The 20,782-nt window shown below is 52.2% G+C and overlaps 1 protein-coding gene across 2 annotated transcripts in view; it reads left to right on the top strand.

The window, feature by feature from the left end:
* Positions 1 to 284: 284 nt before the first annotated feature.
* Positions 285 to 20,782, top strand: part of Psd2 (pleckstrin and Sec7 domain containing 2) — a 49,198-nt gene continuing 28,700 nt past the window's right edge. The window contains exons 1-5 of one of the 2 annotated variants that reach the window (XM_021150357.1): positions 285 to 669; positions 13,948 to 14,346; positions 15,277 to 15,726; positions 15,960 to 16,154; positions 19,964 to 20,044. In XM_021150357.1, the coding sequence (XP_021006016.1) occupies positions 13,988 to 14,346; positions 15,277 to 15,726; positions 15,960 to 16,154; positions 19,964 to 20,044 (1,085 nt within the window). In that variant the 5' untranslated portion in view covers positions 285 to 669; positions 13,948 to 13,987. Of the gene's footprint in view, positions 670 to 13,944; positions 14,347 to 15,276; positions 15,727 to 15,959; positions 16,155 to 19,963; positions 20,045 to 20,782 lie in introns of both variants that reach the window. The other variant, XM_029472161.1, reaches the window with a different exon arrangement.

Here is a 20,782-nt window from a genome sequence, read left to right on the forward strand (position 1 = left end):
ATCTCTGGGTGCCTGACTTCCTCTGTGACTCTGTACTTTGCCCTCAAAACTCCAGGGTGAGATCTCCCAGGATGGGAATGGGGATTCTGGGGTGGGGGCAAGCCCCGTCCCTCCTTCACCTGGAGAATGGCCTGGTTCGTCGGGGACTGGAAGAGTTGGGACGTTGGGCTCTCCGGAGGGACAGTGGTTGGATCTGCCAGGGGTTCGAGGACAGAGGCAGGGCCGGGCTAGGAGGGGGGCGGAACCTCGTGGAACTCCCCTCCCCCACTTTCTTAAAGGGTCCAGCTTATGCTGAAGCCGGTGGCCGTGTTCTGGTGGGTGGGCGCCCCGCACAAGGTCGGGCGCTTGTGCCCAGGCGCCGCGGGTGGGCCCTCCTGGTGGCCACGGTCCCCTCCAGGCTGCGGGCGCGCCGGCAGTCTCTCCCCCGCCCCCCTCCCGCCCTTCTCGTCCTTCCCGCTCCTCCCTCCCTCCTTCTCTGCTCTGTTCCCTCCTCCTGCAGTCCGTCCCCTCCTTCTCTGCCCAGCCTCCCCACAGCCGAGGCTCCAACACCTGAGGGGACAGAAGCGAACGCGGGGAGCTCCAACAGGCGGCGGCACGGGACCGCGGGTCCAGGGGTGGCCTCCGCATGGCCCCACCGTGAGAGGGGACCCAGCGGCTGGGACACGAGCGGTGAGTAGGGCCGCCGGCCAACTGTGTCCCCCAAGGCCTGCATGCTCACGGACCCCGCCCCTCTTCTCAGGAGGCCAGCTAGACACTGGGAGGGTGTTCAGGGTTGGGAGAGGAACACAGGCTGGGTGGCGGGAGCCGCCCTCCGCCCTTTTTGCCCGCTAGGGTCTGCTAACAAAGCTACATTTCGAGATCAATTCCGTGGTGGCTGGAGCATCCAAAGGATGCGGTTGTCATGGAGATGGGGCAGAGAGAGGAAGCCCAAGATGGTCAGGACTGGGCCAGGGAGTGGGGGCGCCGCCAAGAGCCCCAGACCGGCTTGAAGGGAGGACGGGGCTGCCGGCCCAATTGTCTCCTGGGCTCTGCCTCCCAGTCCCCTCCCCCTTTTGTATAATCAGTGTCAGTGTGTATGGGGTACTAGTGTCAGTTTGGTGGTCTGTGGTTGGGGTGTTGTGTGCTGGGGCCTGCCAGAGCTACCTCCACAACGGAACATCTTTGAGGATTTATTTCTCTTTCCAGTTTCCCAACTTTGACAGGCAGGCCTGGGGCCCAGGCCTCTCTCTTGTCTCTGCAAGAGCAGGGGTTCTAATGGGGGCGTGGCAGGCAGTAGGCAAGGCCAGGCCTCACAGAAGCAGCCTTGATTGGAGGGGGTCCTTGGAACCGGGTGCTGGGCTGGGTGGGGCAGGGAATCCAGATGTGGGGACCACCCTATCCAGCTGGCTCTCTCTTAGACTCTTGTCCCTGGAGGACCTGGGACTCTCTGAAATAAGATCCAGGGCATTGTTTCTACACAAGACCTTGGGCCCACTGCCCGATGCCCACCCCTTTGTCTTAGGTTCATCTTGCTGGGCCCAGACAGAGATCTGGGGGCAGATACAATTCTTGTGGTGCAAGAGGGCACAAGAGTCCTGGCAGCTCAGGACAAGTCTGGCTGAGGTGACTGAGACTAGGCAGGCTGCTCTGGGTTGGCTGGTGTAGGAGAGTGGGCCTGGGGTAATATTCGGATTTTCCTAGGTCTCCTCTAGAGTCAGAAGAAACCTACTTTATGAATAACACTCATCTTGAAGGATAGTAGGCAAGGAAAATGGGATAACCTCCAAGCCCTCCCCCACTCCCAGCCAGATGCTGCCCTCCCAAGGAAGCTAGAAGTTCTGTGGCCCGGGATCTGTGAATCAAGACAATGGGCCAGCCATTCTTCTTGTCCGTTCAGGAATCTGGAGGAAAGAATTGTTCCCTCCAAGCCCTTTCTCCTGCTGCATGGTGCCAGGCAGTGGGTTTTAGTGGGGCTCCTACAATGTTTGGTCCTGGTGGAAACAGGAGGCCTACAGGCATGGCCAGAACACTCAGGAGGTTCCCACGCACTGGGGTGAGAAGGCTGAGGGATGACAGAGTTCCTGGAAGGCCTCTTCCACTGGTGTCTCCTGCAGGACTGAGGTCTTAGTGCCCAGGTGATTTTATCCCTGGACTTCTGAAGTGCCCTGTGCCAGCCTAAGAGGTCTCCTTCCTGTGTGAGGACTTGCCCTGTCTGTTCATTACCTGGGTGAGGATGCATATCCTAAGCAGATCTAGGGTCATTTCTCAAGGGAGAGAGAAAAGCCAGCTGGAATGATTTTCTACTCTCCCCAAGATTGAGAGACGGGACCTGGGGATGCCACAATGGCTTGCTTCCATTGATGGAGCACAGCCGCTGTGTGGGTACCCCAACACCTCCGAGCTTTGGGAGGAAGACATCACTATTGCCCCCATTCCAATGGAGAGGCCCATGGTCCAGGGAACAATTGTCTGCTCTAAGTCCCTTGTGGAGGTAGGTAGGACATACATCCAGGTGAAACATTATATGGCTCAGACCTGTGTCCCCAGCTGTATGCACCCAGACACCTCCTGTTCTCTTCTGCAACTCCAGCTTAGGACAGAGGTGGGCCTGAACACTTGCCTCTCTGCACAGGAGTGACCTTGGAGGATACTCAAGTGTTACACTGGGGTCTCCTGGGGAGGTAAGGTAAAGGCACTTTCCTTCCGGACAGCCTGCAGAGACCGAAGCCGCCTCTCTTAGCAGACGATGCTCTAGACCTCCTCTGCCAGATGGTCTTTTCCAGGAAAATCTGTTTTGAGAAGCATCTTGTGTCTGGGGTTCCATATTTAGCCTGGCTCCTTATACGGGAGGATATACTCAGACTGTCACCCTCAAGGGATGTTTGGGGGTGGAGAGGGTTCTAGGGCTACACCTGGCTCCTTGCCACAGCTTTGCCAAGATGGGGAGGTTCTGCCCTGGCTGCGATATGGCCTGCTGGTCTCTTTGGGGTCTGGCTATGTCCTGAGAGCCCTGTTCTTCACTGAGCTTGGCTCACAGTGGAGTCATGTCCACTGTGGGTGGCAAGTCCTCGTGAGCTGTGCCTGCATGTTTGGGTGACTGGAATCCAGGCCACGGCAAGGCCATGGTCTAGCTCATTTTAAGAGTGCGGGCTGCTACAAGCATCCTCTTCCTTGCCTCCTGCTCAGGAACCAGATCACAGAGATGCTCTTTGGGGCTTTTCCTGCATCACTTTCCTTCTGCCTCATTCCATCTGGTCCACCCACACCCTGTTCACCCAGAGACCCAGATTTGCCAGGGCTAACATCTAGCCACGCTTGCTCCTCCCCTTCGCTCCCTCTTTTGAAAGCTGCAGGCTTTGTAACACATCACCTCAAACTATATCAGCACATATTCCCCGAGTCAAGGATATCTTTTTCCTCTGCAACTATTGTCACACCTGAGGAATTTAGCGATGATTCAGTTTGGTCTTATATTTAGCCTGCATCCATGTTTTTCTAGTGGTTCTAGTAACAACTTTTGCAAGTATTTGTTATGGATATTTGGTTTGGTTTGGTTTGGTTTTGAGATGGGGTCTCTTTCTATAGCCCTGGCTGTTCTGGATCTTGCTATGTAGAGCAGGGTGGCTTTAAACTCACAGAGATTGGTCTGCATCTGCCACACCTGACTACAAATCTTTTTTTTTTTTTTAATCAAGGAACATACACTATATTTCGTTATCATGTAGTACATTAGTTATATTTTAGTTCTGGATTAATCTCATTTTCTTTCCCTTCCATTTTAAGACAGGGTCTTATGCAGCCCCGGTTGACCTCAAACTTGTTGTGTAGCACCGAGGATGACCTTGGACTCCTGATCTTCTCCTCTCTCTCTCTCTCTCTCTCTCTCTCTCTCTCTCTCTCTCTCTCTCTTCTAGACAGGGTTTCTCTGTGGAACAACTGTGGCTGTGGCTATCCAGGAACTCAGTTAGTAGACCAGGCCACAGACCAGACCAGATCGCTTGAACGTACAGAGATCTACCAGCCTCTGCCTCCTGAGTGCCTGCTCTTTGATGCCACATTCTAAGTATTGGGATTGCAAGCATGCTCCACCAGGCTCAGCTAAATAACCTGACTTTTAAAAAGTTTTTTTCTTCTTTTACTGTTTTATGGCTTTATCAATTTTGGAGTTGTGCAGAATCTCTTATGTTCTGGATTTGTCTTCTCTCTTGCTCCTGATCAGACTCATGCTAACATTTTTGGACAGATCCTGTAGGTGGCGTCCTGTGCAGTGTCACATGGAGGGCACACTGTAAATAGATGTGTTATTGTGAGGCCACTTGGCTGAGGGTCCATTTGCTTCAATTCTTTAATTGCTCTTGCTACATCTAGAACTTCATCGAAGTGAGCATCCCTGCAGCATCAAAGACTATCAAAAAAGATCAAACCTGTATCAGACTAGAAGCTGGAGAGAGGACAACCAGCAGAGACCACTGCTCTCAGCGTTTACTGCCTCTGGGTGGAGGCAGACGCTGCTGTTGTGGGGAGAAGGGAGGCCTGAGAAAGGAATGAGGGGTATGAGGAGTGTGGCAAGAAAATGGAGCAAGAAGGAGAGAGAGAGAGAGAGAGAGAGAGACCCAGAACACACCTCTTTCCCAAGGGTATGGGGATTCCCTGAGAGATCTTACAGAGGTGAGTCATGTGGCTGTTCACGAGAAGATTGTCTGAGGAGGAACAGGATCTGCTGGGTATTGTGTTGGATGGATGGATGCTCATTTAGGAGGCTGTGATGTGCTTCAGCACAAGACACCTGGACACTGTAGCGTGCCTGGCGCCGTGCTTCTCATGGGTTGTGTGTTGGCCTGAAGCTGCAGGGGTCTGGGGAAAGGGATGTACTAAGAGCCCGGATGGATGGACAGCCTCAGTGTCCAGCTAGAAGCAGAGGATGAACAGGGAGCTGTTGCCTGTGGCTTGGGAAGGGTGTTGGTGGAGAGAGGGCACCCAGCAGAGACTGACTGAGGTCTGAGGGACCTTTGGATTGTCAACTGTGGATGAGAGGACACTGCTTCTCACGTGCTACCCCTTTCTGAAGCTTCTTTTGTGGTGAGGGCAACCTGGAGCAGGGTTGGGTGGTGAGCTTCCAGGCACCAGTTGGAGTACTGAACAGGTGAGGGGCCAGCTTGTAGGCAGTTGCCCCTGCAAGAGTCAGGAGGCCCCTCTTGTTCCCAGAATCCAATTCTTCCCCTATTCCACTTTGTTAGACTCCATTAAAGTGCTTCCTGGTGAAACCAAGCGCTTGCTTTCCTCTGGTCCAAGGGAAACCACAGTCTGGTGGTACAGCTCACGGTAACTCCAACCCACACATTCAGATGGGCCTGCGTCTGAATGGGCCTGTCTCACACTCATGCCGTGGCCCAGAACCACTGTCTCCTCTTCTGCTTGACACTTCTTCTTTGGCCTTTGCCCAGGGTCTTAGTTTGGGTTTCTATTGCTGTGATGAAACACCATGAGCAAAAAGCAAGTTGGAGAGGAAAGGGTTTATTTGGCTTACACTTCTATATTGCTGTTTATCATTGAAGGAAATCAGGGCAGAAATGCAAGCAGGGCTGGAACCTGGAGGCTGATATACAGATACCACGGAGGAGTGCTGCTTACTGGCTTGTTCCTTATGGCTTGCTCAGCCTGCTTTCTTAATAGAACCCAGGACCATAAACCCAGGGATGGTACCACCTACAATGTGCTGGGCCCTTCCCCATTAATCATTAATTAAGAAAATGCCTTACAGCTGGATTTTAAGGGGACATTTTCTCAATTGAGGCTCCTTCCTCTCTGATGATTCTAGCTTATGTCAAGTTGACACACACACACACACACACACACACACACACACACACACACCACACACACACACACACACACACACCTATTAAACCCATTTGGGCCCTGCTTGCCCACATCCTCTTCAGCTGAAATCCCTTGGGAAAACAGAGGTCTCAGCTTCCTCAGGTGCATGGATCAAGCTTACCCATCCTCCTGTCCTGCACCTCTGCCCTGCCCTCCTCCTGCCAGGGTGGGCCAGGGCCAGGTCTTCCTGTGCTGCCTAAGGACTCTTGGCCTGTGTGTCAGATCTTATGACTTGTCTCCTGCTTGAAGATACTGTTCAGCAGGTCCCCCTGAGCCCCCTGCACCGTAGTTCCTCCGTTTGTCAGGTCACTTCATCAGGGACTGCCTTGCTGTTGCCTCTCCTGGAAAGGCTGTTCTTGTGCTGTCTCCAGCCAGCGCCTCCAGGTCACTTCTCTTTCTAGCAAAGGCTCTCCAGGCTCCACACCCTCTCCTCACAATGTCTCTGATTTTAGTTGGTTGTGAGCTCTCCTCCGTGCTCCTTGATTGCCTCTCTCAAGGTCACCAGTGACCTCCACATTGGTACAGCAGAGACAGCGTCTCATCCTTGCCTGCAACACCCCACATTCTATCTCCTTCCTTGGGATTCTTGCTTGCCTTCTAGGTCATGCATTCTCCTGTTCGCTTCCTATTTTGTATGTCGCTCCTCTACTTTGGATGCTGGCTTCCTTCTTCCCCCTTCCAACGTGAGCCCTCCTGGACTCAGCCCCTGCACAGCTGCCTGGCCAGGACTTTACACTGATATCCCCTAGTACTGCAGCTGTAGTGCCGCCTGTGCCTTGCTGGCCCCACGTCCATGGTGTTCTCACAGACCCAGCCTCACCTTCCCCTGCAAGCTTCAGGTGCTTGCTCCACACTTCAGTTTCCATGTCTTCCAGATGCCCCTTCTCCAACATGAAGCACCCATCTTCCTCCCAGACCTGACCCACCAATCCCTCCCCATCAGGGATGGCGTTTCCATCCTTCTGGCTGCTCAGAGTCTTGACTTCCTTGCTTTTCTCCCATTGAGGCACAAGGATTTACCAAGTCAAGGTGTCCTCTCTGTGGGTCAGGGAGGCGAGAAGAGGTATAAGTCCTCGCTTAGCCACGGATAACTTCTTTCTGCGGCATTGTGCTGTTTGCGATCTGGAGGTCACAAACCTTTGTCTGATCCAAGCTAAACAGAGCCAGGACAGGCCAGGGAAGTGGAAGGAGGGTGGAGGACTGGCAGGGAGGCTTAAGAGGCATTAGGTAGTGAGGGTCTTGGGAAGGTGGGAAAGCCACAGGGAAGGAGATTGGAAGGAGAGAGGTTCCCTTGGTGCCACTGAGGAACATGAGTGAGTCTGCAGTGAGTAGAAAGGTTCACCTTCTTGGCTATTGAAGGAGACCAAGGGAGATGCCCAGACACTGTGTTCCCCAAATGGCCCGGCTTCCTCCATGTACCCTGCAGCACAGAGCTGGACCTGCACCCACTCAGTCCCCTGTAACTTCCAGGGTCTGACACAGCACACAGGCTATGGGTCAGATGTGCCATCTAGAAGCAGGGTGAGTCCCAGGTAACCTTCTGAAGTTGGAGGGAGGTGGAGCAGTGGTCAGGGGTTCAAGGACTGCCAGAACCTGGACAGCCCAGTTCTTTGTGATTCTAGATAGTTACAGTCTTACCCTATAGGGAGGTCAGCTGGAGGTCAAGTTCCGTGTTCCACGTGATTTGGGATTTGAAGGCAGACACTGTGGATTTCATTACTATTGAGGCTTCTCCAAAGAAGCATGCTGAAATATGCAAATGGTAAGCAAATGAGGGTGCTAGTTGTCTTGGGGCAGTGGGAGAGAAGAAAGCTAAGAGGTTTCAAGGAATGACCTTTGTGGAGTGGCCCTGAAAGTCCCAGGGGACACATGCAGATGGATGCAAATGGGCACTCATCCCTCGGGTTATGAAGAGGCCTCCTGGATGTCCACAGCCCACAGGAGGCTGGCCTCCTAGCAGGCAGAACAGCCAGGCTTGTTAACAAGCCATCACTACCTGAAAGGAACAGGCACACAGGACTCAGATTTTTGGCTCTTACTTAACACCGTGTGTGTCTCATGTGTCTTGAGACAGAGGTAGTTAGGAGACCAGCTCAGGGGGGAGTGTTTGTGTGACTTAAATGTGGGCTTAAGGGTAGGGGTTCCATCTCTGTTTGACCCACTGATCCCACAGGAGCTGGTCTCTGTCTCCTCCCTTACACTGGGCCTCTGAAGCCCCTGTCTTGGAACCTGCTCTGACAGTTGCCAAGGACAACGGTCTCCAAGGCTAAATGGACTGTATGCTCTGTGCTGCTCTTCTGAGCACCTCTCTCAGGGCATGAGCCATCAGCTAGTTCTCCTGTAGACCTGGGAAGGTTCTGGAAGGAAGTAAACACGATGTTTTCCTGAATACAGTGCACACTCCATTTCCTTTATTACCCTGTGAAGTAGGTGCTGTGAAAGTCTCATTTTGTGGATGGTCCTGAGGCTTAGGAAAGTGAACGACCTTCCTGAGGTCACACAGCTGGTGGGGAGTGGGGATGCTTCCCAGACTCTTGGGTAGCCGTGCTCCCCATATTGCCCTGGGTTCCTCCTGCTCTGGGGGTGGGGTGGGGTATTAATATACTTAACCAATCTGGAGCTAGTCCTTTGGGCCTTGTGGGGAATGAGATGTGTGGTCTTGGGACACCACCAGCAAGAAGTCCCCTCACAGGTGCCAACTGCCCATGCTGTCAGGCGCATCGTAGAGTCCTGTGGAGCTCTGGAAGTGCTCGGATCTGGGCCAGTGAAGGGGGAGGGTATAGCTGGCCAGGGCCCGTTCCCAGAATTTGCTACATGCCAGCCAGCCTTTCACACTGATTGTCATGTTTGCCACGTGTGTGTGCCGCGTGTGTGTGAACCCAGCCTTGTGCTAACAATGGTATGATCTAGAGAGCTCATTAGTGCAGGAGGACTTGTGGGGAGAAGGGCGGTGGGGTCACTGGGAGGCAGGTGGGTCCCAGGGGCAGATAACAGGTGTATAAGCAAGAACATTCCCTCTCTCATTGCTAGGGAATCCTAGTGGAGCTCTGTGGGCAGGTGTCTGAATTGGAAAGTCCTTGGAGACTAGATAGGTTGGGGCCCAAGCTGGCTTAGACCCAGCATTTCCAGGGCCCCATGGGAATCGATGCTGCCCCTTACAGCATGGGTAGTAGGTGGCTTCTAGGGGAACCTGTGGGTGGTCCGTGTGTGGGCTTTAGTGGCCTGTGAGCCTCCCAAACAACATCTGAATGTTTTGCATATATAAGAATTCATCTGGGGTGGGCTCGCAACCTCCATCAGGTGTTGAGCAAGACCTTCAGCTGGGCATGATCTGAATGTGATGTAGGTGGGGAGGTGAGGCTCCCCAGAACACTGGAGGCAAACACGGAGTGTGGCAGTTCCCAGCTCTGACCCCTGGGACAACGATGGTCTCAACGCCTCTACACCAACCTTCTCAGAGCTTTCTGCATTCCTGCTCTGGGTTCAGTACCTCAGAGGCTTAGGTTCTGCCTGCCCTGGGCAGTTCTTGGCACCCATCCTGGTTCTGCCCAATGCAAATACACCCTCCATCAAGCCCTCTGATGCCACTGTGTAACTATGGTTGGTGAAGATGCCTGTCTTCTCCATTATCAACCCAGTCTGAAGTTCTGGGTTGTCTCTCTTCCCGTCCACAGATTCTCCATAGGTGGAAGGATTTCTACTGTGGGTGTCTAGCAATGTAGGCCCGTCTGCCCTTAATGTTGCCCTCAGGTTTGAAGGCTTCTCACTCCCCCTTGACACCAGAAGAACTGTCTCCTTCCCTCTGTGTGGTTGTATGGTCCTGAGTGTGTGTGCACATGTGTATGAGCCCACACATGTCTGCTATGCACAGTAAACACACAGGTTCTTACAGTAAGCCAGCCTGGAGCTTGCCTGCAGGAACCACCCCTGGCCCTGGCCTGGTGTTCCCACAGCCCCTGTCTGCTAACACAGCATGGAAAGGGTCATCAATGTGTCCATCCCTGCAGTAGCCTTGCTCCGAGCATGTTCCTCAATATTGCCTAGCCTCTGCCAAAAATAGGGACGGCAACAATCCAAACTACTCAGCCAACAGATATTTATAATTTAGCATTCCTATATGCTGGGCATAGCACAGGCTCTGGATACTTGTGTCCATGATAGGTCCCTGCCCTCACTGGAATCATATCCTAGTGTCAGGGAGCGTGGTCAGGAAATAAACAGGGGGTTTGGGAAATTTCATAATGGCTGTCAGTGAAATGCTTGATGGTCAAGGCTGAGGACTCCACTTGGACCCCCAGAACTGACATAAAAAGCTGGGAGCAATGATATGTCCCTGCAGCTCCTGAGCTGGGAAGTTCCATGAGAGACCCCATCTCGAAAAATATGATGGAGAGGAATTGAGAAGACACCCCATGTTGACCTCAGACCTCCATGCATGCATGCATGCATGCATGCAAATAAACCGCACATATGTGCACACGTACGAGGAAAGCTCACACACATACCCCAACATTAATTAATTAAAACAGAAGTGTTTCCATTTTCCTTGGTGCTTTAAAAGCTCAGGGGTGTGTGGCCAGAGTCAGGGCCTTTCTCTATTGAGGATAGGGAGGCTGCTTCGGGGTTCAACCTTGAATGGAAGAAAAGGCAATCACAGAATGATCCAGGGAAGCAGCATTCTAGGCCAAGGGTACAGCTGGTGCAAAGGCCCCGAGGTGGGAATGAGCTTGGGGAGCAGAAAGAGGCCAGTGTGGCTGGGAGGAAAGAGTAGACTGAGCTCAGGCAGGGCCTTTTTAGGCCATGCTGGGGAGACTGAGTTCCCATTTAAGGGAGATGGGAATTGCTGGAGGATTAGGAAGGAGGGAGACACAACTGTGGTTTGTCCCTGCGGTACCCTCTGGCTGCCATGGGGGAAAAGGGGAAGGGGGCAGGGTTATCTGAGGAGCAGTTGACACCCAGAAAGTGTGTGACTCACCAGTCACCCCTGGCCTAGGGATTTCTGCTGTCATTGTGCCCATCTCAGCTGGTACCGAATGGAGGCCGCTGAGAGCCCAAGGACATCCCAAGGGCTGTGGGTAGTGAGAGGCTCCTGGAAAGGGGCTTGGATCAGGCTGAGGCCGGCCACAGGGGATTGTGAGTGCTGCCAGCCTGTCATTTGTCTCTTTGAGACAGATGCTCAGTGGCCCAGCTCCTCTCGGCAATGGCTAGCAAGGCTGGAGGCAGCAAGAGCCACTGCTTGGGCTGACTCCTTTGGTTGAGGTTTGGGGGACTTGATTGCATGGGAGGCTTCAGCCTGCACCTTTAGTCTTTCCAGCTGCAGATGGAGACTGCCCCTGACCATGCACTGGGATTTCAGACAAAGCCTTTCCCGGTGTGCTCCTTAGTCTCCTCTGGGCTAGAGTTCAGCTGATGCTTACCCTGGGGAGGTTGCTGTTCTGAGGACAGCCATCCCCTCAGCACCCATGACCTTAGCGTTACTCTTAGCGTTGGGCGAGAGAAGCAGAAGGAATACTTTATTCCACAGATGGCTTCACACAGGGCAGAGAGGTGAGAGTGAGTTCCTGGTCACATCATATGGAGAGCCATATGGGTGAGGACCTGGAACACTGCTTCACACCTTTTGCCTTGAAACATCCCCTTTGTGCATCCTTCCCAAGGCTCAACTACTCTGGACTCTATTGGCCCTCAGCCCAGGCAAGGGCTCTGGGCCCCTTGCCTAGAGTAGAGCTCAATGCTGCTCCTTGTCCATCTAGCCCCGGGAACTGAGGACACTGGCCTGGGCCGATATTGGCAGAAACTCAGTCCTGCTTGAAGCTTAAGGGGACATGGCAGGGCAGGTAGGTCTGGGATAGCCTGAACCAGTTTCTAGAAGTTACAGAATACCAGAAGGGTCATCCAAGAAACCCTTGATTTGTCAATAGTCTTAGCTTTGGCCTGCAGATAGAGTCACTGATATACTTACATAGCTTCAGGGAGATCAGGCAGAACCACCCTGCCAGGCTTCACTTCTGTGCCTGGGCACAGGAGATGGAGAAATCCTGGCAGGATAGGGGCTCAAGCCCCGTGGTCCTGAGTCAATGCCTTGCTGGCCTGTGCTAGTGAGATAGCTGGTGGACAGAATTCAGGCAGCAGGCTGCAAGCCCCCCACTTCCTCTCTTCCTTTCTAGGTTCCCCTTGGGGTCTCAGTTGAGGAGGTGACCTCCTGTCTCTTCTGGGTGTGCCACTGAGAAAACCAATGGAAATAGCAATGGCAGCAGCAGAGATGTAGGACAGACCAGAGAGATTTCCTTACTCAGCTCTAATCCCCGAGGGTTCCTGCTGTCCTAGCACCAGGGCCTGGTAGCTTAGAGCTTAGCTTGAAGGTGTTTTAAATCTGTGGGTCTTGTGGTGTGGTGTGGTGTTGTGTGTGTGTGTGTGTGGTGTGTGTGTGTGTGTGTGTGTAATCTGAATTTAATGAGGTTGTTAGAACTCTAGGTAGTCTATGTAGAGAGACCCTGTCTCAAAAAACAAAACAAAACAAAACAAAACAAAACAAAACATAAACAAAACTCTGGTTAGTAGTGATGGGCTGGGGCTACAGATCTCTCTTCCCAGCCCTCTTCTACTCAGTGTTTGAACACATAGGGTTAAATGATTTTAACAGGTGTATGGTAGCCCCAGTTAAAGGCTCAGGAATCTCCCGAGAGCAGAACCCACTTTCCATTCTGGGATCACATGGGTGCAAAGTCTTCCTGGAGTTTATGTCTGTTTCCTGCGTGTCTGAGTTGGTGGCCTGGGGCATGCTTGGCAGGTACAGGGGTTCATGTCCTCATATCCACTCTGCAGCTTGTTCTGCTGGATCCCAGAAAGCTGGGCTCCCTCCTTCTCCTCCTCCTCCTCCTCCTCCTCCAGCCTCTCCTGAACCCAGATAGACCTCTCAGGAAGAAAGAAGGCTGCTGGGGGCCACCTAGGTTCACATAGTGGAGCAAGGAAGTTACAAACCAGAAACCGAGGTAAAGCCTTGGCACTGCCTCTCTGCAGTTTTCCAGAGTGTTGAGGGGCAGGGCTAGCCTGTGTCTCTGCCTGAAGTCACTAGGGAGGGTAGCCTAGACTACAAGGGGCTGGGGCAGAGAGAAAAGAACTGCCTTCCTAGCCAGGATGACTTGGGCAGAGCCCGGTGTGGCTTCTCCAGCTTCAGTTTCCCCAGAGAGCTTCTCAGAGGTCTTTCTTGCGTTCTTCTTTAAGACTGGGTGAACTCCTGGGAGGGTTGCCATGGAGAAGGGTTCTTCTTTTTTTTGGTTTTCCGAGGCAGGGTTTCTCTGTGTAGCCCTGGCTGTCCTGGAACTCACTCTGTAGACCAGGCTGGCCTTGAACTCAGAAATCCGCCTGCCTCTGCCTCCCAAGTGCTGGGATTAAAGGCGTGCGCCCGGCGGATCCCTTCTTCTTTATGACATTGCCATAATCAGTGCAGCACCGCCCCCGCCCAGCACCCTGGACAGCGGCCCACACTGGGCCCCTGTGGCTGACGGCTGTCTCTGGCATCCTTGGAATCAGGCTGCATTTAGGTTAATTTCCTTGATTTCTCTCTTAGAGACCCCTTAAAAGCAACCCCTGGGTCAATTTCCTCTGCTAGTTACAAATTCGGATTCCTCTCTATTGTGCAGACTGGGCTGAGAATGTGTGGAGATTCATATGGCTGGCCAAGACCAGCCTGGGTTTTGTCTCCTTTTATTAGCGGGAATACAGAGGGGTCTTCAAGAGCTGCTGGACACTTGCCCAGTTCCTCACTATCCGGGTCTTCCTCAAAGGACTTTGGTGGATTCTGAAGGGTAGAACAGAGACCCAAGAAGGAATAAGGAAGGCAGTGGCTAGGGTACAAGGGCCAAGCCAGGAGCCAGAGGACAGCAGCTGGGGGCTGGCCTAGCCACTGAAGTGAGAGTGTCACAACCTGAACCCGATCTCCAACTGAAAGTTACTAAAGATATAATCATGTCCATGCCCCTGCCCCTGACAAGCTGTCCCTGTATTGGTTTCATAGGGCGTTAGGCTTTTTGACTCTTGCCCTGTCTGACTGACTCTGTCTTTCTCTCTCCATCTTCTGTCAAGCAGCCCTAGGGGCTGGCAGGGACGGGTGGAAACAGCGACCGACATGGATGAAGAGAAGCTCCCATGTGAGCTGCACAAGGAAGGGAGTGCTACCCAGGACCACAGCCTGGAGCCCGAAGAGGAGCCTGGGCTCCAGAATGGAACAGAGGCCAGCGAAGGCCCAAGCAGCCACATCAGTGGTCCAGGCAGTGAGAAAACCTTAGAGGGCACCATGGAGCCTGTGAGAGGCCCAGATGTGGCCCTGCCTGGCCTTAACCTCTCTTTGACCAATGGCCTGGCTTTGGGACAAGATGGGAACATTTTGGAAGATTCCATAGAATTCAAGACCTGGAGAAGCGGACCAGCAGAGGAGGAGGATGTCCCTGGGAGTCTCTGTCCAGATGCTGAGGACCCTCAGCTGGGGTGAGTGGGTATCCTGGGACAGGGGCTTACATATTTCTAGCTCTTTGATACTACACCCTAGGGCCAGCCCCTTAGCCTCTCTAGAAGTCTGAGGTTTCCTGTCCTCATTTTCAGCTTCTAAGTGTTAACAACAGAGCCCTACAGGGGAATTCAGAGGCAACCAGGCTTGCTGTACTCCCAGCCCTTGACCCCCACAAACCACAGCGAGCAGTCTCCACGAGGGGCTGTAGTCTGTCTCTACCAGCTGACATGAAAGCTTTGAGTCCACTCAAATATCTAGATGGGACAGGTGGGTTATCTGTTCCATTTTCCCCATTGTCCCAGGTGGGCAAGCTTTGTATTCCTGCCTTTCCCAGGGAATTTTCCTGGGAGTTTGATAAGTTGTATCAGGAACTTTGTGTAGGTCCTACTCAGTGGAGTTACAGTCTGTTCCTCAGAAGAAGGTAGAAGGACTGGTCTTGGAGTACCATTGGACAAGGAGGAGGGGATGGGCAGGGGATGTCTAAAGACCAGGGAGGGTGGGAAGAACATATGCAGAAGCCTTGGAGAGTATAGCTGTAGGCCTGTCTTGCCTGAATGGGCAAGGTGTAAATATGTATAGGGGGTACATGTGTGTGTCCTGCCTTTACAGTATATATGCACAGGGGTATGTGAACTTTTGTGGAAGCACATGTGTGTGTTTGTATGCCTAACTTGCATACTGGAATTTGCACAGGAGGTATGTGAGTATGTATGAGGCGTGTGTGTGTGTGTGTGTATCTGTATGTGTCCAGCCAATACACTTAATTAGCATATGTGCAGGAGTATATGAGTTTTCATGGGGTGTGTGTATGCATGTTCAGCTCCTAGCTAGAGACTGGTGGTGTGGTAGCTAGCCTTAGTGTCTGGGATAGCTAAGTAGGATGGTGACTATGCCCTTGCATTCTATAGGCTGGATTGTCCTGGCGAACCAGATGTACGTGATGGCTTCAGTGCCACTTTTGAGAAGATTTTGGAGTCGGAGCTACTGCGGGGCACCCAGTATAGCAGCCTGGACTCATTAGATGTGCTGAGTCTCACTGATGAGAGTGATAGCTGTGTCAGCTTCGAGGCCCCCCTTACACCTCTCATCCAGCAGAGGGCTCGAGACAGCCCTGAGCCTGGGGCTGGGCTGGGCAATGGGGACATGGGGCCTGAAGGGGATCTGGGGGCAACTGGTGGTTGTGATGGGGAACTGGGCAGTCCCTTGAGGCGGTCCATCTCTAGCAGCCGCTCAGAGAATGTCTTGAGCCACCTGTCTCTCACCTCGGTGCCCAATGGGTTCCATGAAGATGGGCCTGGGGGCTCGGGAGGGGACGATGAGGACGATGAGGACACGGACAAGTTGCTGAACTCTGCCAGGTGAGGCGGGAGTGGGGTTGGGGAGGGGCTGGGCTGGGATCTGGGGAGCCATGAGTGGGTAGGGGATGGAGAGCCAGAAGAATCAAGGCTGCCTGGCTCGATGCTCCCCTGCTGCAGTGAGGCCTGTTTCTCTGCTCTGGCCCCACAGTGGATTTTCAGAGACCTGGGGTCCCTCCTAGACACAGGGTCCCTCCCAGACACAGGGAGTCTGACTCCCTCCTTCTCATTTGCAGTGACACCAGCCTTAAGGATGGCCTGTCGGACTCAGACTCGGAGCTGAGCAGCTCCGAGGCGCTGGAGCCTGGCAGCACAGATCCACTGGCCAATGGGTGCCAGGGGGTCAGCGAAGCCGCTCGCAGGCTGGCCCGACGGCTCTACCATCTTGAAGGTTTCCAGCGCTGTGATGTAGCTCGGCAGCTGGGCAAGAAGTGAGTGCGTCTCCCCAGCGTCTATTCCAGGCAAAGCAGATCCTATGCCTTCTTCAGCAGGAAAAGGGTGTCAGCAACTTCTTTCAGGGGTGGCTGGTGCCAGGAGCTCCCACTAGGCTTTCAAGGATACCTCCTCCTGTCACTGTCCTCATTCTTGACCTCGCCCTAAATCTGTTTCCTTTCTGGGCTACTTGGGCGAAGGTGGTTGCTGTCAGGGAGGGGGTGGTGACAGGCGGCCCCTCAGGGCTGAAGCAGGATGGGGGGATGTGGTTATGGTGTTATGAAGGGCAGTAGAGAGGACGGAATAACCCAACGGAACCAGAGTTCTACCCAGTGGAGCTAGGTGAAAAGAAGAACCGGTGAGGGATTTGGTAAATGTCTGGGCCCTGAAGGAAAAAAAAGTGTCTATCTTCATTAAGTCTGTCTATTGGGACCAACTGAAAGGACCCCCACACCTGAAAGCACAGGACATAACCTTTAGACTGCATGCAAAGGACACTACCCATGTAGCAGTCTTGGGAAGGATAGGTGACTTGGAGTGTGTATGTGAGAGATGAAGATGACATGTTCTGAGTCTGTGTGAGCATAGTGTGGCCCCGAATTGGCCCTTGTGTTCACAGGGACTCCACCACCCCAGGAAGGCTTGGAGGTGGGTGGAGCTGGCTAGCTTCCCATGCCACTCACAAAGCTAAGGGAGACAGTTCAGACCTGGGTCAGGCTGAGATGGGGGCTTTAGGTCTTAGGAGGCCTCCCGACACCCTCTGACATTTCCTTGTACCTTGGGTAGTGGAGTGGGTTCTCAGGAGCCCTTCCTAAAAATCACAACTCATAGACTCCTCTATGAACATCTCCAGGTAGGTGGAACCTGAGAACAGCCTCCATCCTTGGGAGGATAGGTTCTTGTCATGTTTCCATGGCGCCCTCTGCAGGCTCTTCCAGAAATTGCTGCAGCTCGTCCCTCCCATCCAATTTGGAGGGCTGCGGGGAGGAAATTCCCAACTCCTCATCTCATCTCGAGCTCCCAAGTTTTCTGCCCTGGATCGCTTTTGTACCCTTCCTTTCTTTTCTTAGTTCTTCTAGATGAGTTCTTGCTTTTCTGTTTCTCCTGTAGAAACGTCTCTGCTCACGCCTCCTTCAGCAGCACTGACAGACATGCTAACCACTCGTTTCTATTTCAAGTTTTCATTACGAACCTAACACACACACACACAGAGCAGATAAACATCAAACTTTTCATACACTCATTATGCAACTTCAACTTCAAAGTGTTTTGAGGTATCACTATGCAGCCAGAGTTGGCCACCAAATCCCCCTGCCTCAACTTCCCAAACGGTGGCATTACAGGTGTGCCTCATCACACCCAGACCTCAGCTTTGATGTTCTTCCATCATACCTCAGCTTTTCTCCACATCTGTTGGAAGCGTAGTCAGACACATTATTATTTGACCCACAGTGCTTTAACCTATCTATAGCTGGTAAGAATTTTTATGTTGTTCCATTTTAACATTTAACAATATTAACAAAAATTCCTCATTATCTCCCCCCATTTGGTGTGTTTCTCTTTCTCTAGAAAACATTGATTTGGTCACGCCTGGTGTTGCAAGCATACTATCCCAGCTACTGGGAGCCTGAGGCAGGAGGGTCATAAGCTCAAGGCTTGCCTGGGCTATAGTGAGTTCAAGAACACTCGGGGAAACTCAGTGAGACTCAAAAATATATAAGATAAAAATAGGGCTTGACTGTAGTTCAGCATAGAGCACCACTTGTCTTACTTGTGTGAGGCCCTGGGGTCAACCCTCCTCCTCCTCTTTCTCCTCCTCCTCCTCCTCCTCTTCCTCCTTCTCCTCATCTGAAGCAGAAGCAGGAGAAGGAAGAAGGGGATGAAGAGGAGGAAGAGGAGGAAGAAGATGAAGAGGAGAAAGAAGAGGAAGAGGAAGGAGGAGGAGGAGAAGAGGAGGAGGAAGATGAGACAAGAAGAAAAAGAAGAAAATGTGTGTTCGAATCAGGTCTGGAATACTATCCACACAATGTTCCTGGCCCTCTGGTTCACACGTGCCATTTAACAGTCAATTTCTCTCTTTTCCATTTCCTTCCCTTCTCTCCTCCTGGTCCTCCTAGTCTCTGTGGTGCATGCATGTATCTCTGTATGTATGTACGCATATACACGCGGAGGATTGAGGTTGATCTTGCGCGTCTTCCTCTGCTGCCATATGTTTTGAATCAGGGTCTCTCACGGAATCTGGAGTTCACTGACTAGCTCGGCTGACTGGCCAGCAAGCTGCTGGGAAGCTCCCATCTCTGCCTCCTCAGTGATGAGATTACATGTCTACACCACCATGCCTGGCTTTTTATGTAGGTGCTAGGGATCAAACCCCAGATCTCCAGGCTTTCAAGGCAAGCATTTTAACTCCGAGACCATCTTCTCATGTCCCCTCTCTTTTAAAGTGCCATATATAGAAGAAACAGCCATTTTCCCCAAAGGATTCCCCACATTTTGGGTGTGCATGCGGTTTATGTCACATATCCTTCTAGTTCCCATGATCCTACCAATGGAAAGGAAGGTTCGAGGCTTTCATTTCATTTCATTTCATTTCATTTCATTTCATTTCATTTCATTTCATTTCATTTCATGTTTTTATGCTTCATGAAACATGCTCTTCCTTGGCCTCCAGGAGGGCACAGACCTGCCCTCTGGTGTCACAAGGTCCTCTTCATTTGCTCTTTCCTTGGTCTAGATCCTTAATGGGGCTGCTTTCAGAGCTCTGCCCTGGGCTCTGCACACTAGAAGAAAATATTTATATTTTTGTGTATGGGTGTGTGTGTTGTGCGATTGTATACCATGTATGTGTAGATGCCCAAGGAAGCCAGAAGAGGGCGACAGAGAGCCACTGTAGCTGGATTGCAGGCAGTTGTGAGATACCTGACCTGGGTGCTGGGAACCAAACTCAAGCCTCTGGGAGAGCAGTGAGCGCTCTAACCCACTGAGTCATCGCTTCAACCCAGTCTGGCCTCTGGCTCAGTATGATCTTGAACTCCACCGGACACTACAATGCTGGGAATTAAATCCAGGACTTTGTGCATGGTAGGCAAGCACTCTGAGCTACATCCACAGCCCATCTACACATTTAAAACTTTTACTTACTTTTGAGACAGGGTCTCATGTAGACAGGCTGGTCTTATGCTCCTGATCCTTCTACCTCACAGTGCTGAAGTGACAGGTACACATTGTCACACCAAACTCCCTGCTCCTGGTTCTCTCAAAGGCAAAGATCTCGAAATGCCAAGTTGCCTCTTACAAGGTTCCCCTCACAGGGATTCAGCCACCTGTTCTCATCCTGAGCTCTGACACCACCTTCTCAGTCATTTCCTTTCTGGTGACCTCAGAATCCTAAATGTTCTCATCTTGGCTCCCCTTTTCTAGACCCATTCTCTGTGTTAGCTTTAAACTCTGCAGCCATGCCCTGATCCTTACCGTGCTCAGAGGCTGGGGGTGGGGGTCTCCGTCACCTCTGTTGCCCTCCCATTGGTGGCTTGATTTACATTATGTCATCTCTGCTGGAAATGCTTGCATCACCCCACCCTGCTTGCTTCCCTGAACAGGCTCTTACTGAGCTGGCCGAGACATTATCTCCTGATGCCACAGACCAAGGTTGATCTCTCTGAGCTGAGGGTCCAGAGGGGAGGCAGCCCAGGGTCTGGGTAGATCTGGATGGGAGTTAAGGGCACCTTGGGGCCCACTTCCTCAGTACCTGATGTCTTGGGACTTGGGGCCTGCCTCTAACTGACACCCCATTCTACTTTCTTGGCAGCAATGAGTTCAGCAGGCTGGTTGCTGGGGAGTACCTCAGTTTCTTCGACTTCTCAGGCCTCACTTTGGACAGAGCACTCAGGTCAGTGGAGCTGCGTTGGGACAGTATCCACAGGTGGTAGAACAGCATGCCTGGCTTGTTATTCTAGCTCTCTATTTTTTGTAATATACAATATAACATTTGTATTCCAGCAAGTCTATCATGATTTTTTATACAACCTTTTGAAAGTCTTGACCCCTCTGGTAAAGCTGTGGGGAGAACCTATGGGTATCTGTTATCCAGCAACTCAGTGATTGCCAGCTAATGTGATGGGTGATGAAGGACATGAAGATTCATGTATAGTCACAGCTCTTCAGGAGGGAAAAGGAGGCCAATGGTTTGTCTGTATGGAGCACTTCCTGCTTGCCAGATACCACCATAGGTCTTTATATTTATGACCTACGTTTGTTTGTTTGTTTTTTGTTTTTTGAGGCAGGGTTTCTCTGTGTAGCTCTGGCTGTCCAGGAGCTTGCTCTGCAAACCAGGCTGGCCTTGAACTCACAGACATCCTTCTGCTTTACCTCTTGAGTGCAAGGATTAAAGGCATTGGGTAATACCATCTGGCTATCTCTGGCTTACTTTGATGGTAAAGGGGACTTGACTGCAGCTATTTTAGTGTCTGGGTCTCAGGAGGGTCAGGCGTGGGCCTTGGGAGCAAGAGGGGTGGAGTGGGTGAATGGAAGCCAGTGTCATCAGAAAGATGCTCGGCCAGGTCTGAGGAGGGAAGGATAGAATCTCAGAGCTAGAGGTGATGTCTACAGATGCTAGGCCCTCTTGCTG

Source organism: Mus caroli, chromosome 18 (genome assembly GCF_900094665.2).
Source record: "Mus caroli chromosome 18, CAROLI_EIJ_v1.1, whole genome shotgun sequence".
Classification (NCBI taxonomy): domain Eukaryota; kingdom Metazoa; phylum Chordata; class Mammalia; order Rodentia; family Muridae; genus Mus; species Mus caroli.